This window comes from Canis aureus, chromosome 19, assembly GCF_053574225.1.
Source record: "Canis aureus isolate CA01 chromosome 19, VMU_Caureus_v.1.0, whole genome shotgun sequence".
In the NCBI taxonomy this organism is placed as follows: Eukaryota; Metazoa; Chordata; class Mammalia; order Carnivora; family Canidae; genus Canis; species Canis aureus.
The window spans coordinates 43,320,376-43,337,038 of NC_135629.1; the positions used below are offsets into that span (position 1 = coordinate 43,320,376).

General features: G+C 45.6%; 1 protein-coding gene across 3 annotated transcripts in view; it reads left to right on the plus strand.

The window, feature by feature from the left end:
* LRRC2 (leucine rich repeat containing 2) overlaps positions 1 to 16,663 on the plus strand; it is a 37,560-nt gene that overhangs the window by 1,201 nt on the left and 19,696 nt on the right. The window contains exons 2-4 of one of the 3 annotated variants that reach the window (XM_077859158.1): positions 360 to 470; positions 657 to 739; positions 11,378 to 11,521. In XM_077859158.1, the coding sequence (XP_077715284.1) occupies positions 11,397 to 11,521 (125 nt within the window). In that variant the 5' untranslated portion in view covers positions 360 to 470; positions 657 to 739; positions 11,378 to 11,396. The remainder of the gene's footprint in view (positions 1 to 359; positions 471 to 656; positions 740 to 11,377; positions 11,522 to 16,663) is intronic. The other 2 variants (XM_077859159.1, XM_077859157.1) reach the window with 2 other exon arrangements.

Consider the following 16,663-nt stretch of genomic DNA (forward strand, 5'->3'; position numbering starts at 1 on the left):
ATTTACTGTAAAAATAATGGATATTCCCAGGGAAACTCTGACCTTGTGACAGAAAATGTAATTTAATTCAGAATTGAGCTGAAATATCGTGACTCTACTGACCTCCCTTGAGAATTTAGCCTTCAGCAACCCTGCTGTTTCTATCAGAACACTCACTCTGGGTTCCAACTCTGGGGTCCAAGCAGTGGCCTTATGTGAGGATTGAATGGGATTTGTGTGTCACAAAAGCCCCTTGTTGGCTATGGTCTTGTCCTCTCCGTGCATTGGTGTCTCCAGGAATCCCTATAGTCACAGTCACCCCCTTAGTTCCACAAGGCTGACAATAGATGTCTTATTCATGTGGCGGATACGTGGGGAAGAATGCTGTGGAGGTTCTGGAGCTGGTCTGCCCAGAGGAAAGAGTGGCCCTGGGGGCTCTGAAGAGCTGTTGGGGGCAACAGGCCTAGGCCTCTCTCCCCATGGATGTTCAGGTGACCCCCCACCCCCGACCTCAGCTCTGTCCCTCATACTGTGCATACACTGTGTCCCCTGCCTAGACACAGCTCCCGCCTTGCCTCTGTCCCTCTGCCACCCTGGTGGAGGGAGTGCCCAGAATGGCTGGGCACCTGTATTGTGGGCTTTGTTGGGTCTCCTCCCTCAGATCCTCTGTACCTTAGACTTTCAGAGATGTGAGGCCTGTTCCCAACCTCTCGACCTCTCTCTGCCCAGTCTGCTGTTTGACCAGAAGGGAGAGGACTAGGTGACTAGAATGTCCCCCTCCCTCTTGGAACCCTGGCATAGGTCTTCTGAGTGGGAACGAGTGTTCTGGTGCCAGGGGACATGTTTTTCCAGTCATGCCCTCTGGCTCAGACAGTGGATGGCTCTGTAAAGTGATTCTAATGTACCTGGGTTGTGGAGGGCGGGTGAACAATTATTCAAGCAAATCTGCACCGAGACTCCCTCTCCCCTTCCTCAGGATCCCTGTGGGTCGGCCCCGAGTCCCACCCCCCACACATACTTGAGGGAGTTCCTCTTCTGACACTACAATGTTTGTTCAGCCCCCATTATCAAATCTGCACGCAGCACTGAAATATATCTCTGTGAGCTTCTGTTCTCCTCTCCAGATGGAGAGCTCAGGGGCAGGGACATTCATCCTTCTACATTTGACGAGTGTCCATAATGTCAGTTATTTGGGGTTCCCAGGAATCAAAGAACAGAGATACACACCACATAAACTGGCTCAATATGCAGGGTTTCTGTGTTGAGGTCCAGAAGCAGGAGCCTGGCCCCACATCCCCTCCAGGGCTATCGTCTGTCACCGTCTGTCACCTGGTGACTGCTCAGGGTCAGTGGCTGACTCTGAGCCCACGTCTGGGGCTTCTCGGGTGGCTGCTTCTGTCGATAAACCATGGCCCTTCTCAGTGCAACCCACTGTCAAAGTATAATTAAACCAAGGAGCAAATAGTTCAACTTGTATTGTGTGCTGTAAAGCGAACGAGCAACAGTTTGAGAGAGAAAATAACCGGAGGATCTACCCTGGATAAAGAGGCCATGAAGGCCATGCTGAAGAGAGAACACTGAAGCTGAGTTCAGGGGGCATGGGGTGTGAGGAAGCCAGGCAGATGGGGGAAGAGGGTCTAGGCAGATGGCGCAGTGTGTTCAGGACCTGAAGTAGGAAGAAATGTGGGATGAGTGACACACTGAGGAGGAAAGGGTTTGAAGGTGGATCATGCCAAAATCTCACTGGGCCCTGTGAGAAGCTGGAATCTTCCCCTCATCCCAAAGGGAAGTCTCTGGAGCACTTCAGCCAGGCAGCAGCATGATCTCATTCTTGTCGGGAAATGATGCTCACTGTTGTGTAATAAATGGATTGGATGCGGGCGAGTGGGAAGTTGGGACATCAGCTGTGAGGCTTCTGCATGACGAGGCCAGCTGTGACACTAACTGGTAGTGAGAAATGCATGCCTTCTAAGACCTGGGTGATACACTGGATGTGTGAATGAATGTGTGTGCTCGTGTACGTGTTTGTGACCATATGGCGGGTAGGGCCGAGGAAGCAGAAGGCATAAAAGAGTGACCTCCAGGTAATGATGGAGTCAAGATGAGGAATTAAGGCAGCCAGGAATGGTTAGATTTTAAGTGAGGGACTTTGGAAGGAATTGTGTTTCTTTGAGCTATGCATGGGACATCCAAGTGGATATATCAAGGAGGCAGCAGGATATAGATACCAGATTTCTCTAGAAATTGAGACTGATTCTTTTAAGTGGCTCTTATTTTACTGTCCACTGTATTAATGATTTATTGTCGCATAACAAACCACTCCAACACTTACTTACAGCTTAACACAACAAACATATTATGTCCGAGGTTTGAGAATGCCTTAGCTGAGTGGTCCAGGCTCAGGGCCTGTTGTGAAGTTGCATCTGAGATGTCTTCTGGGGCTGCTACCATCTGAAGGCTCAACTGGGGCTGGAGGATTTGCCTTTAGACAGCTTTCACTTACATGGCTACTGACAGGAGACCTCTGTTCCTCTCCATATGAAGCTTCTCTATAGGGCCACTTCAGCATCCTCATGACACAGTGGCTGACTTCCCCTGGAGTGCATGACCCAAGAAATAGATAGAGGAGTGCCTGGTGGGACTTCGTCTCAGAAGTTGCACGCCATCACTCTTACCACATTTTATTCATTAGAAGTGAGTCACTGAATCCAATCCATGCTCAAGGGGGGAGGAATTAAGCTCTACCCTTTTACAGGAGAGAATGTCAAGGAATTTGTGGGTACAAGTTAAAGCCATCATATCCACAAAACAAAATCTATTTTATTGTTCACTGAAGCTGAGATGCACAAACAAGACTGGCACATGTTTTTGTATGGCACATGGGCACCACTGGAGGGGGCTTGCACTCTGAGCCATGGAGCCCAAGCTGGAGTACCCCCTCTCCCTTTATTCCCTCCAAGTGCCTATCTACTTGACCAGCTGTATCTTGCTGCTGCCCAAGGCCCATGCTAGTTGCTCTCTACATGTTGGAGACTCTGCTGTTGACAATGCCCAGGCACCAAGCAGTGGAATCTCTGCTCAGGAGTTGGTGATTTAGCAAGTCCACATAGCCACTAGCCAGCTACCCACCTTGAGCTGACAGGAGGACAGAAGGAACCACCAGCATCTGGGTGTTACTGGGATAGAGAGTGAAACTGACTACAGCAGGTCCCCATTCCCAGTCCCTCTGTGTGCTGGCCTGCCAGGCCTTTCCCTCTTGAGCCAGTCGCTCTTGTCCTGAGAATGTCTCTAGCAAGTGGCAACTGAGCACGAAGTATGGGAGCATGCTCATGGCTCTGGCAGGCCCAGGGCAAGTCAGCAGGGAGGAGCAGGCCAAGAGCTTTCTCTTTTGTTATGTAAGTACCTACGTAATATCTTCCATTTTGTCAGTTGGCCTGTGAAGCCTACAATATTTACTATCTTGCTCTTTTACTGAAAATGTTTGCTGACCCCTGCAGTAAAGCAGAAGGTTTTTCCGGGAGAAATTTTCCTTTCCACTATGAATCCAACTTTTGAGAGTCTCTGATTGTGATGCGTTCACTCAGGACCCAGAACACCAAGCGCGGGAGAAAAATGAGCCAATGGCACTCTGCCCCAGTGTCCTCTCTATCGCCATAAGTGATGTCATTGTCATCCTGTCCTCTCCTCTAGTCCCTTGTGTCTTCTTCTCTGGAAGATGCTCTGTGGCTGAGACCATGCAGCCCAAATGTAGGGATCTGTGTTCTTGTGATTCTGCTGTAACCATAAAGCCAGATCTCCAGCAGGCAATTGGAATCTGATGTCCCCTTGGATCCATGAACCTTTGCTGTAAAATCCATTGAGGGCTCAGGCTGACGCTCTGCATTTTTTATGGTGCCTCAGGAGAGTGTACTTGTATACTTGGATGTTGTGTTTTCTCTTGGAGGTTATTGCTTCATTTGAATTGATGTTCTCTCACACTGCATCCTGTAGAGGTGATTTTTTTTTCTCTTTACTGCTTTGGTATAGTATATCATGGTGCTATTTCTATAGTTCTGGAGAAACCTAATGCTTAGGAAATTACATTTTACGTATTTGCCTGAAAGGTTGTGTTGGCTGGAGCTCATGCTACAAAGAAGAGATTAGCTTTGTAAATTTGTCAGGGGACCATCTCTCTTTCCCCAACCTGCTGAGTGACTGGCACTTGCATGTGTCCCTGACATTTCCTTTCTCCTTGCTTCCCTCCTCTCTGCATCCCAGACGTCTCCCTCCTCTCTGCTTCTGGATGGAGAGTCTCCTGCTGTTCTAGAATGACTCATTGGCTCCTATTATAAAACCACTTCTGTGATCTGACACCCACCCATAGAGCTACTGTCTCCAGGGTTGATCCTGAACCTGCCCAGTTGTCTCGGGAGGCCTAGATTCAGCACTGTCCTGTACAGGACACCAGGGGCTGAGCTGGCCCTGGCATTCATGGACTGGTTATTTATTTATTTATTTATTTATTTATTTATTATTTTTTAAAAAAGGATTTTATTTATTTATTCATGATGGGGGAGAGAGAGAGAGAGAGAGAGAGAGAGAGGCAGAGACACAGGCAGAGGGAGAAGCAGGTCCATGCAGGGAGCCTGATGTGGGACTCGATCCCCGGTCTTCAGGATCACACCCTGGGCCAAAGGCAGGCGCTGAACCGCTGAGCCACCCAGGGATCCCCTATTTATTTATTTTTTAAAGATTTTATTTATTTATTCATGAAAGACACACACAGAGGGAGGCAGAGACATAGGCAGAGAGAGAAGCAGGCTCCATGCAGGGAGCCTGATGTGGGACTCGATCTGGGGACTCCAGGACCATGCCCTGGGCCAAAGGCAAGCACTAAACTACTGAGCCATCCAGGGATCCCAGGATTGGTTATTTCTTAGCTTCCCAGGATTTCTGGACAGTATATGCAGATCTCTAGCAAACGTGGTCATCTCTCACTGTTCTTTTTTTTTTTTTTTTTTAATTTTTTTTTTATTTATTATAGTCACACAGAGAGAGAGAGAGAGGCAGAGACACAGGCAGAGGGAGAAGCAGGCTCCATGCACCGGGAGCCTGACGTGGGATTCGATCCCGGGTCTCCAGGATCACGCCCTGGGCCAAAGGCAGGCACCAAACCGCTGCGCCACCCAGGGATCCCATCTCTCACTGTTCTTAAAGCCTCTAAGTTTTGTTATACACATTTGCAAACCGAACATCTCATGGGCAAGATCTTGATTTAAATTCCAGCCCATTCAAAACCCCCTCTCTCTTTTTTTTTAAACCCTTTTAATTGAAGAAAAGAACTTCCTTCTCTGCTTTGCAAGATACAGGGGAAATGGGGAACATGGTTAGATGGCAGATAGGATATGCTATTTCCCACCAAAACACTGACACTAATATTGATTTGCAGGTATTTAAAAATAAAACCCAAAGCATCCAGAAGACACCATTCCTCTAAGATGCAAACTTGAATTACATTTCCAAATGAATGCATAGAAACTAATGAGCAATGGTCTGTGTGTGTTTGTGTGTGTGTGTTTGTTTAATGCACAGACAGTTAATGGACAGATCTGGCTACTCCACAAGAATTTGTTGCTCTAAGAAAATGACAGTCACTCAACAAAGGCTGAACCATGCTGGTTGATCTAGAGCACACACACCCTGAACATAGAGCAATCCTTCCAGTTTTAAGTACCCTTGGCTGGCTGGGCTGTCCACGCTGCTGGGAAAGCTCACTTTACTTTGGCTTTTTGCTTTGCTTCTATGTGTAGACTTGGATTATGTGTAGAGATCGCCTCAAAGAGTTTAAGTCTGCCTGATTCTCTCTTTCTCATTTTTCTCCATTACAGGCTGGGGACTGTACTCTCTTGTTTTCAGGCTGTGCTTGGCATGCTTTGATGCAATTTTATTTTATTTTATCTTATTTAATTTAATTTTTTTTTTGTCAAAAGCCAAAACCTTAAGACCTTTGCAGCTTAGGTGCTCCTGAGCTCAAAATGACAGAGTAAGGAAAGTGGTAAAAGACAAATTAAATGCAGTGGTTTCTGGTTCTGGGTGAGACAGCGTTAGGCATCCTCCACCATGTTTCTCCTATTAAATGCAGTTCTCAAACTCAAAAGGAATACACAGAGCAGGAATATCAAGACTCTGAAAAGTAACTGGTTGCAAGAGAGGAGGGGAAAGATATCAGAATTCCGAGTACAGAGAGCCTGTGGTATGTTTCCCATTTTCCCCTCCAGTGTTATGCACCCTGGACTCAAGGCAGCCTGGAAGTCAGAATTGGGCACAAGGGTACCTAATGTTGCTGCAGGAGTGGAAAAGGGGACCCCCCTAATGCTCAGAGAATGGATTCAAATCCTTGTTTTTCTTTTCTTCATTCTGTCATGCCTCAGCGCACAAAGGATTCTGTGATCGCAGGAAGGGGCCGGGGCGTGGGGTGAGGTTGATAGTGGAGGGCCTCAGTCCCCAATATTTTGAGAAAGAGGTCTTTCCTTTTGGATCACAGGAATTGCAGGCCCCAGAAGGTGGAGAAAACTCTCATTGCTTTTTCCCTCTCCAGGAGCACCTGCTACTTGGCGCCCCAAAGCAGGTGCACAGCAAAGCAGATGGACTGAAACCATAGGTCTCTGGCCAGAGGACTGTAAAAGGGAGCCCCAGGAATCTAGAAGAATCGAGGCAAGCAAGAAGAGGAAAGAGCTCAGAGAACAACCATAAGGTTGTTTAGAGCTCCTGGGCTCCTTCCTGAGCTGCAGCTGTGCAGCCGGCCCTAACCAGCATGCCTTCTGCTGTTAGAACTGAAGGCCAGGGTGGACCATGGCCTCCATCCAAGATGGCCACTGGGGGGGTGGCGCACTTGGGCAGCTGAACTGCACGGAACCCTCAGAGGAGGAAGGAAATTCCAGCCCCAGAAGGTGGGAGGGAGGGAATGTGAGTCTGAACTGATCCACATTCATCACCTACTGTGTCAGTCATCAATTTATTGCCTCTCAGCTTGCTTCTGGAAGTAGACTTCGGCGTATGTACTGTGTGACACACAGCATTGTTCCTTTAAGTATTTGTCCTTTAAAGTGAACACCATGTTAGAGTTTCTCAGGGGAAGGCCCTGGAGGGATGGTGTGGTAGGAGGAGGTTTCCTGCCTTTTCCAGTGTGGGCAGGAGGGGGTCAGCTGGGGGCACATCTCCTGGAGCCTGCCGCAGCCCCAGGCCCAGAACGTGGTGCCTTGCACCCTGACTGCCCTGGCTAGCAAGAACCTTTCTGCAGTTCTCTCCGTCTAGAAAGCAGACATCTTGGAGCCCCTGTGCTCTGGATCCCCTACTGCATGTCCACACCACTGGTGGCTGGTTAGGTTGTCTTCCACCCCAGCCAGACCAGCTTGCCCAAACCAGAGGACTTCCCTGCTATCTGCTGGGCAGAAGCACAACTTCTAAAACAAGGTCTGAAGTCCTTCCAAGTTTTTCCTTTCTGGGGTACTTTCCCTCTACTGTTGGGCATGAATGGAAAGATGGAAAATATCAGCAAAGAAATAGAAAGTATAAAGAACCAAATGGAAATTTTAGAAGTAAAATAGACAATTATTGAAATAAAACACTCCCTGGATAGACTCATAAACATAATAGAGTTAATATAGGGGAGAGATGGGACTTTAAAAAAAATATATTTTAAAAAATTTATTCATGAGACACAGAGAGAGAGGCAGAGATATAGGCAGAGGGAGAAGTAGGTTCCCTGCAGGGAGCCCAATGCAGGACTTGATCCCAAGACCCTGGAATCATGACCTGAGCCAAAGGCAGATGCTCAACACCTGAGTCATCCAGGTGGGACATCTGAAGATGGTTTGCTGGATATTATCAATCTGAAAACAGAGAGGAAAAGAGACTTCTAAAAAAACTGGACAGCCTCAAGAATCTATGAAACGTTATTGAAAGGGCTAATATTTGTCTTGTCTGATTCCCAGAAGGAGGGGAGGAAGAGGGCAGTGCAGAAGAAATAGCTAGAGAAAGAATGGCTGAAAATCCCCAAATTTGGCAAAAGATAAAACCTTCTGACCAGAGGAGCCAGGCAAATCCCACAGAGGATAAATCCCAAGAAATCCATGCCCAGATTCATCATAATTAAACTGAGGAAAACCAAAGATGAGGAAAAAGTCTCGAAAAGTCATGAGTGAACCATGATGTGTCACCTCGACAAGACTTATGGTTGCAACAACTGCACACTTCTTATGGGAAACCATGCCGGCCAGAAGAAACCAGGCATGGTGTTGAGTGAAAAGTGCTGAGTGAAAAGAATTATCTCGGGATTCTCTATCCAGCGAAAGTACTCTTCCGGAGTGAAGGTGAAAAGAAGATATTCAGATGAAGGAGAACAGAGCATCTGGCAGTAGATGTTGTCTGTCCCAGGGGACGGTTAAGGGAAGTTGTTTAGGCAGAAGAGAGGTAGCCACCAGGAATGAGGGAGGAGCCACAGATGTGGTACATATCAGTGCAGACGTGACAGGCTAGTGCCCTCCTCGTGAGTTCTTTAAAATAAATTTCATGATTGGAAGCCAAAAATAGAACAGTGACAGATTCAGTGCACGGGAGAGTATGGCAGCACCAAGATGAGAGCCCAGTGGGAGACCTCAGTGGTAGTAAGATTTCCATGCCTCTCTTCAAGTGGTAAATAGTGTCTCTGATGGACTGTGAGAAGTGAAGCTGGGAGCTTATCCTCCCTAGGGCCACCATGAAGAAGAAAAGATTACACAGAGAAACACAAAGAAATGTTCAGATAAACACAAAGGAAGGCTGGAAAGTGTAAAGAGGGGGAAAAAAAAAGGAAGGGTCAAGCAGAAAATGGATAATAAATGAATTCAGACCTAAAGGCAAAGAATCAATAATTATACAAATGTAAGTTACTCAAACACAACAATTAAAAGACACTGTTGGAATGTGGGAAATAGATAATTCAACAAGATTCTGTCTTCAGGGGGGCCTGGCTCGATCAGTCAGTGGAGCATGTGACTATTGATCTCAGGGTTGTAAGTTCAAGCCCTGTACTGGGTGTGGAGTCTACTAAAAAAAGGGGGGGGGGTCTGTCTACAAAATCTCACATCAAATATAGCCATATACTTAGAATAAAGGTAAAAGGGTGAAATCGAGAAAATTTTTCAAATCCTGTATCTGATGAAAGACCTGTGTTTAGAATATATAAAGACTGTTACAAGTCAACAATAAAAAGACAAATGGCCCAGTTTAAAATTTGGCAAAGGATCTGAATAGATATTTCTACCAAGAAGGCATTAAAATGGTCAATAAGCACATAAAAATATGTTCAATCAACATCATTAGCTGTCAGGGAAATGCAAATGAAAACCACTAGAGACCACTGCTCAACTAGCCGGATGGCCACGATGGAAGAACGAGTGTGGAGAGGATGTAGACACACGGAGACCCTCATGCATGGCTGCTGGGGCAGTAAAATGATGCAGCTGCTTTGGGGGAACAGTCCAGCAGTTCCTGAAAAGGTTAGACACAGAGTTATCATAGGATCCTCCAGTGTATTTACTCTAGGGAATGGAAAACACAGTCCACAGAAAAGGTGCACCACTTGCACCTTTGTTAGAAATATCCTTTAGGTAAAAGAGTTTTAAGAGAGACAAAAGACAGTCTCACATGTCAGAAGTTAAAGGAAAGACAGAAGTAAATTGGGGCCAGCATTTTCAGCTCTTTAGATGAAAATTATGGCTCTCCAGCATTCCCCTGCACAAACATAAGCTGGCTCTTCCACTCTTCCACTCAGACTGGCAAGCCATTCATGGAGAGTGCACAGCTGAGTCAGAAGATTAAATATTTGGTTTTGTATCCCCACTGACTGCCATTTAGAAACGTCTGGAACCAGAGAAGAGAATATTCAACAACCCTACTATTTGCCAACTGACATGTTGTGTGTGTATGTGTGTGCGTGCGTGTGCACATGAATCAGGAAATGGATGGAGCCAGATTTCAATGCTGTTAAGTAGGGGAAATTTAAAATGATAACTAGGAAGTTATTTTTAGATAAGAGAGATCAGTGTAGGTTAGTGGAATGGACATTAAAATGTACTTTTAAGTCCTGATAATTTTTTTTTTTTTTTGCAGTGAGCAAATGAATCACTTAGAGCAAATAGTAAAAACAAAATGGGAACATAAAAACGAGAGAGAGAGAGAGAGAGCTCATTGAGCAGTCTGAGAGTGGAATAATCAGGATGCAAACCTTTTACTCAGTTTTCATATATTCTTTCCACAAATATTTATGGAGGACCCACTGTGTGCCAGGCACTGTGCTGAGTCTCACTCCCGTGAAGGGCCAAGATTACCTGACTTTGACTTTCCTTGCACTTGGAAGTCCACATAAGCAGAGATCAGCAGCTTGTGAGGTTTCATGTTGGAGGGGAACCTCACAGGACCCATCCCCATGCTGTGTTGTATGGTCAGTCCCCAGTGAGAAATGCTCACGGCGAGGTGCAAGGATTGGTTATGTCACGTAATGGTGGCTGGTGTGTAGCCTGAGGTCACCAGGAGAATGTGTATGTGTGTATGTGTGTGTGTGTGTACGTTCTGGTTGACTCACAATCTTACCCTTGAGTATGTTACAGCCTATTGGGAAGATTAGATGCCTGAGAATTCAGTAGAATGTGGAACCATGAGGCTTGGGGAGGGCCCAGGGGGCTTTGGGAACCCACAATTTGGCAGAGAGGCAGCGACACAAGTGTGACTTTCTAGAGGAGATGCCACAGGGTGGGTGTTGGACTTGACTTACCCAGAGTACTATCAGGCTTTAAGAATGTTAGCAAACTGGCATCCTGGAAGTAACAGGGTATTCTATCATTACTTAAGACAATAGGTTCATTCATGTTTTCTTTCTTTTTTTTTTTTAAGATTTTATTTATTTATTCATGAGAGACACAGAGTGAGGCAGAGACAGGGACAGAGGAAGAAGGAGGCTCCCTGAAGGGAGCCTGATGTGGGACTTGATCCCAGGACCCCAGGATCACAACCTGAACCCAAGGCAGATGCTCAACCACTGAGTCACCCAGGTGCCCCCATTCATGTGTCATCTTAAAGTTTATGCTAAAACCGGGGTGCCTGGGTGGCTCAGTTGATAGGATGTCTGACTCTTGCTTTTAGCTCAGGTGATGATCCCAGGTCGTGATCTCAGAGTTGTGGGATCTAGTCCCGTGTGGGGCTCCACGATCAGTGGGAAGCTTGTCCCTCTCCCTCTCCCTATGCTCTCCACCCCACCACTGCTGGCTCACTCTTCTTCTCTAAAATAAATAAATAAAACCTTAAAAATAATAAAGTTCATGCTGAAAATGATTTTCTTCTGTTTGTGTGTAAAGCTGACATATGTACGTTTCTTGAATAGGTAATTTCATGCTCCCAAAATGGGACACAAAGTGGTCGTGTTTGACATTTCTGTCGTCAGAGCCTTGTGGGAAACGCGTGTCAAGAAGCACAAAGCTTGGCAGAAGAAGGAGAAAGAAAGGCTCGAGAAAAGCGCATTGGAAAAGTATGTGTTTTCTGTACTTGCCTGTGGCTTCTTTAGCGAATCAGGACCAGGCAGGCCGCAGTCATGTTGTGAGGGGGATGCCTTTCTTCTGGGATTTCTTGGTGACACTTGCTCACTGGACTGCAGAGCCATCACACTGTTGCCCAGAGCAAATGTTTGATTCCTATAACACTAACCCCCGGGTTGTATGGGCCCACATACATTCCAGGCACGGTACTAGGCACAGGAGAGACAGCGATGGCACAGTAAACCCTACAGTACACTTTGTGGGGGACTGCTCAGCTGGCCTCCCTAGGCTGTCTGATGGTCTCCACACCTGGGCAGGTCATGTGACGACTGCCCCGGGGCAGCTGAAGGCCACTTTGTGTCATGCATTTCCACTCTCACCTACTGGGCTGAATGCTGGCTAAGACTCACTGTACTGATACCATTTTGACTTGGATTGAGATGATGTATGTTGACTACTCTTGTGTAAACTCATGAAATATGTGTAAAAGAGAGCTATATGTATATGACATGAAGTTGAGTGCTTGGGAAAAACTACCTTTAGGATAACCATGAGCCACCCAATTGACTCAGCACCGCACAAGTCCGAAAAAGTATGACAAGCTGGAGAGGTTGCGCTTTCCGGAAGCTTTGTGTGTCTGTACTTTTTATTCTCTATGAAGGAACCAAAGCTCTTGGGTGATGTGCAAAGAATGTAGTTTATAAAAGAAAGGCAGAATGGGATTATGATTGGCAGACCCATTCTTGGAGGAGGTCTATGACCCTATCCCAAGTTGGCAAATGTTGATATTTTTCTATGCTTTAAGTTAAAAACAAAATGTGTAAGGTATGAGTGTCTCTCTATTCTTGGTTCTCTATTTTAATGAACTATTTGGATCCAACCAATACCTATTCTGATCATGCTTGATAATTAGGCTGTTACTGTAAAAGCGTCACAGCTGTTCCAGGTGGTTATCATTATCCCCAAATTGAACACAAGGAAGTTGGGATCTAAGTGACTTGCCCGAGTTGACACAGCTGGTAAGTGGAGAATTTGGCCAAGCTCTTTCCCCCTGCACAATGCTGTAATCACAGATGGTTGGGACGTTCTTTTCACTTGCACTAATCTGAGGTCATCCAACATGATGTGAATCTTGAATTTAAGAATTGGAACCGGGCAGCCCTGGTGGTGCAGCGGTTTAGTGCCGCCTGCAGCCCAGGGCGTGATCCTGGAGACCCTGCATCAAGTCCCACGTCAGGCTCTCTCCATGGAGCCTGCTTCTCCCTCTGCCTGTGTCTCTGCCTCTCTCTCTCTCTGTGTTTCTATGAATAAATAAATAAAATCTTAAAAAAAAAAAAGAATTGGAACCTTGGACTGGCAACATCTGCGGTGATGGGTCTGAATGATCTATGGTAGCACAAATTACACAAGGTCCCTGGGCTCTGTGAGCTCAAAGTGGCTCTCAGCTCTGCTCCAACTTTCTCCCCACTCCTAGCATCTGGGGTTACTCTAGGGTGAGACAACTTGCTGAATGGGGACCTGAGCCCTGAGGGTTTTTAGGAAAGTGTCTGTAGCTGATGTGACCCCCAGAGGGTTCCTGGAGGAGGTGGCATCTGCAGAGACCCAGAGTCCACAAACTGTTCTCTCAGCTGCTGTGGAGTGGTTTTTGTGGCTTGGGCTGTATATCTTTCATCGTGGTGCTAAATGGCTTCGTGGACAGCTTCACACGTCTCCTGTATACCGGGTCAGACCTGAATTGGGCTTCATGCCATTGGGCTTGCGCCATGTCGTATCTTGCCCTAAGACAGACAACTTCTTAGGGATTTGTTAGGCTTTTCTAGCTCAAGATAAGAAAAACAGCCATCAAATTGGCAGGGCAGGTGAGGAGAAAGTCAAGATGGTGGAGGCAAGAATGTGGGTATTCAAGGAGCAAGCTGATTAGCTTCCCAGGACCTGCAAAAAATGAATGTAGTAAATTTACCTTTTTTGCAGGTGTTTCTGAGTTTCCATACTATGATTTACCCTGTGATTACTAATACTATTTGAAGTTTAACCTTAAGTTTCTCAAGATCTGTTTCCTGTGGGGAAATTGGTATATTGAAAAACTAATGAATGCCTTATCAGAAAAAGCAATTATCTAGTTAATTCAATTTTACAAAAATAGGCAGAACCCTCTATCTTGCTCTGTGACCTCACTTCATGGTACTTCATTTTGTAAGACTGCAGTTGTTCCATGAAGCATGCATCAAAACTGAAACGTTGTAAGCAGATGGGCACGTGGGTGGCTCAGTCAGTTGAGTTAGCCTTTGGCTCAAGTCATGATCCCCGGGTCCTGGGATCCAGCCCGCATCAGAGTCCCTGCTCAGTAGGGGGAGTCTGCTTCTCCCTCTGCCTTTGCACATCCCCCCTTTGTCCTGCTCATGTTCTATCTCTGTCTCTCAAATAAATATATAAAATCTTTTAAAAAAAGTTGTAAGCAGAGATGCAATACGGAATAGCACTCTGTCTGAATGAAACTCAGTCACTGAGTGGGAGAAATAGAATGGCCGCTGTAATGCTCTGAGTGAGGAATTTCTCATCCAGTGAGGTTCTTTGCCATGCAGGCCAGGACTGTGGGTTCCTTTCTTAAGGAAAGAGTATTTTATTTGCACATTTACTGATTTAATTAGAGGAATGCTAATGGCATCGTTTTGCATGTGTGTCTTGTATTTAAAGTTCTACTAAAATTGATTCAAGGGGAAGATTATTCAGTTACATGGGTGATAAAGTATAAAGACAAAGACAGTTTATCTGACTTGATATTTTTTTCCCTTTCTTTTTTGAAGTACAGCTGACATACTATGTTATATTAGTTCCAGGTGTACAACATAGGGATTTGACAACTCTATACATTAAGCTAGACAGTTTACTTATTTTAATTACTCTCAGGACGAGAATGGAATTTAAAAAAGAGTGTATAGTCTCATCTTGGCTTTCACCAAAAAACCATTTATATTCTCATGAGGTTTTGGAGGGAATGGGACATAAAACATTTAAAAAGAAATCCAAAATCGCTTCTTGGCCTTTTGGCTAAGATCAAGTGTAAAAGAAATCCTGAAACGATTTGGTATATTATAATTTTTAATGAGATATATTTAATATCCTTTTTTTTCCTCCATTTTGTATTGGCTGTACCAAAATATCTGAGCCATTTCTATTAGCTTGTAATTTGTGATGTAGGAAGGATATATTCTGTGGGGCTTAATGAGCATCGTTTCATTACATTGGCATGATATCCCTTCAGATTCGGTCTAAGAAATGAGGGTAGCAGAGATGCTAACCTGAAAAGTAGTTGGTGAACACAAGACCTGGCAGTGACTATGCTGTTGGTTGTTGACATTTTGGGGGGAATTTCTTCTGCTCATTCAATCTGCATGTCTTATACCCAGGCTCTACCCCACATCCCTGCTATAATCAGATCTAGATCTGTAGGCAATAATGTACATTTCTATATTTATTTATTTTAAAAGATTTATTTATTTATTTATTTATTTATTTAAGAGAGCAGAGGGAGGGGCAGAGGGAGAGGAAAGAGAGGGAGATTCTTAAGCAGGTTCCACGCCAAGTGCAGAGCCCAGTGCAGGGCTTGACCTCAGGACCCTGAGATCATGACCTGAACTGAAATCAAGAGTTGGATGTTTACCTGAGCCACCCAGGTGCCCCTAATTATTTACATTTATTTTTATCACATGGTATTCAACTATTTAAATTATACAGAAGAGCTAATAATGAAAAGTAACAATCCCAAGCCAATCCTGCCATTTTCTCCCAGTATTAAATTCATCTCTCTCCATGTGCTGGTATTTTTAAATTTCTCACTTTTATTACATTACATGTAGACTCCATATGCAGATCCGGAAGCCCTACCTACTTGCTTAGTGCTTACACCAGCTCAGCTCACTGTGAGCAGGACCTGGATAGGGTGGTAGCTGGACTAGCCAGGGCCACCAGCAAAATACTTTTCTAAATGCTCCTCTTTCTCCTAGCTTAATAGCAAGCTTGAAACTCCAATGATACCCAAAGTTTTGGAAGAACAAAAAATGTGCATACAGACCTGGGGAGCCAGCCCTGCAGAAATTCAGGAATGAATGTTCCAGGCAAGAGTAATGCAAACACTGAGGCAGGGGTTGGCCTGGGTGTTCAAGGGAGAGCAAGGAGGCCAGTCAGTGGATCAGAAAGAAGCAAGTGACAGTGCACTAGTGGATGTGGCCAGCCAGGCAGGAGAAAGCACAGACCTGTAGGGCCTTATAGCCACAGTGGGACATTGCTTTACTGTATGAAATGAGGAGCCAAGGACAGGGTGTGACTGCCATTGTGACTGGCCTACTCTAACTATTGGGTGAGTTTAGACCATCGGGAGGCAAGAGTGGCGCAAGCAGAGGATGGTGAGTTGGACAAGAATGGAAGCAGGGAAGATAATGAAGAGTGGCCGGATTCTCACAGAACTAACCATATCTCCTGATGGATTTGATATGAGATAGGAAAAAAGCTTAGAGCCAACAATGAGCCTGAGTTTTTAGCCAGAACATCTGGAAGCCTTTTACGGAGATAGGGAAGAAGCAAGTTTTGGGGTGAAGATCAGGAGTTTGGGCTGCAGTAAGTTAATTTTTTAAAAAAGATTTTATTTATTTATTCATGAGAGACACAGAGGGAGGCAGAGACATAGGCAGAGGGAGAAAAGCAGGCTCCCTGCAGGGAGCCCAATGTGGGACTCGATTCCAGGACCCTAGGATCACAACCTGAGCCAAAGGCAGACACTCAACCACTGACTGACCGAGGTGCCCTTGGAACATGTTAATTTAGGAACACCTTTTAGACATTCAGGTGGAGATAGGGGGGAGGTGAGGAAGCTGGATTCAGTGAGGCAGCCCTGGCTAGAGAACTATAATTGGGCATCACCAGCACAGAGATGTATTTAAAGCCACGGCACTGGGAGATATCAGAAGAGTGAGTGTAGATAGAGACGGGCAGAGACCCAAGGGCTGGGGGTTGGGCCCTTGGAGATTGGAGGTTGGGAAGTTGAGTGGGAGACAGCCCAGCAACTAGAGTGGTAGGAATGGAATGGGCAGAGAGAGGGAGGCAAATAGCAATCAGGCTTCACGGGGGAGGAAGGGCTT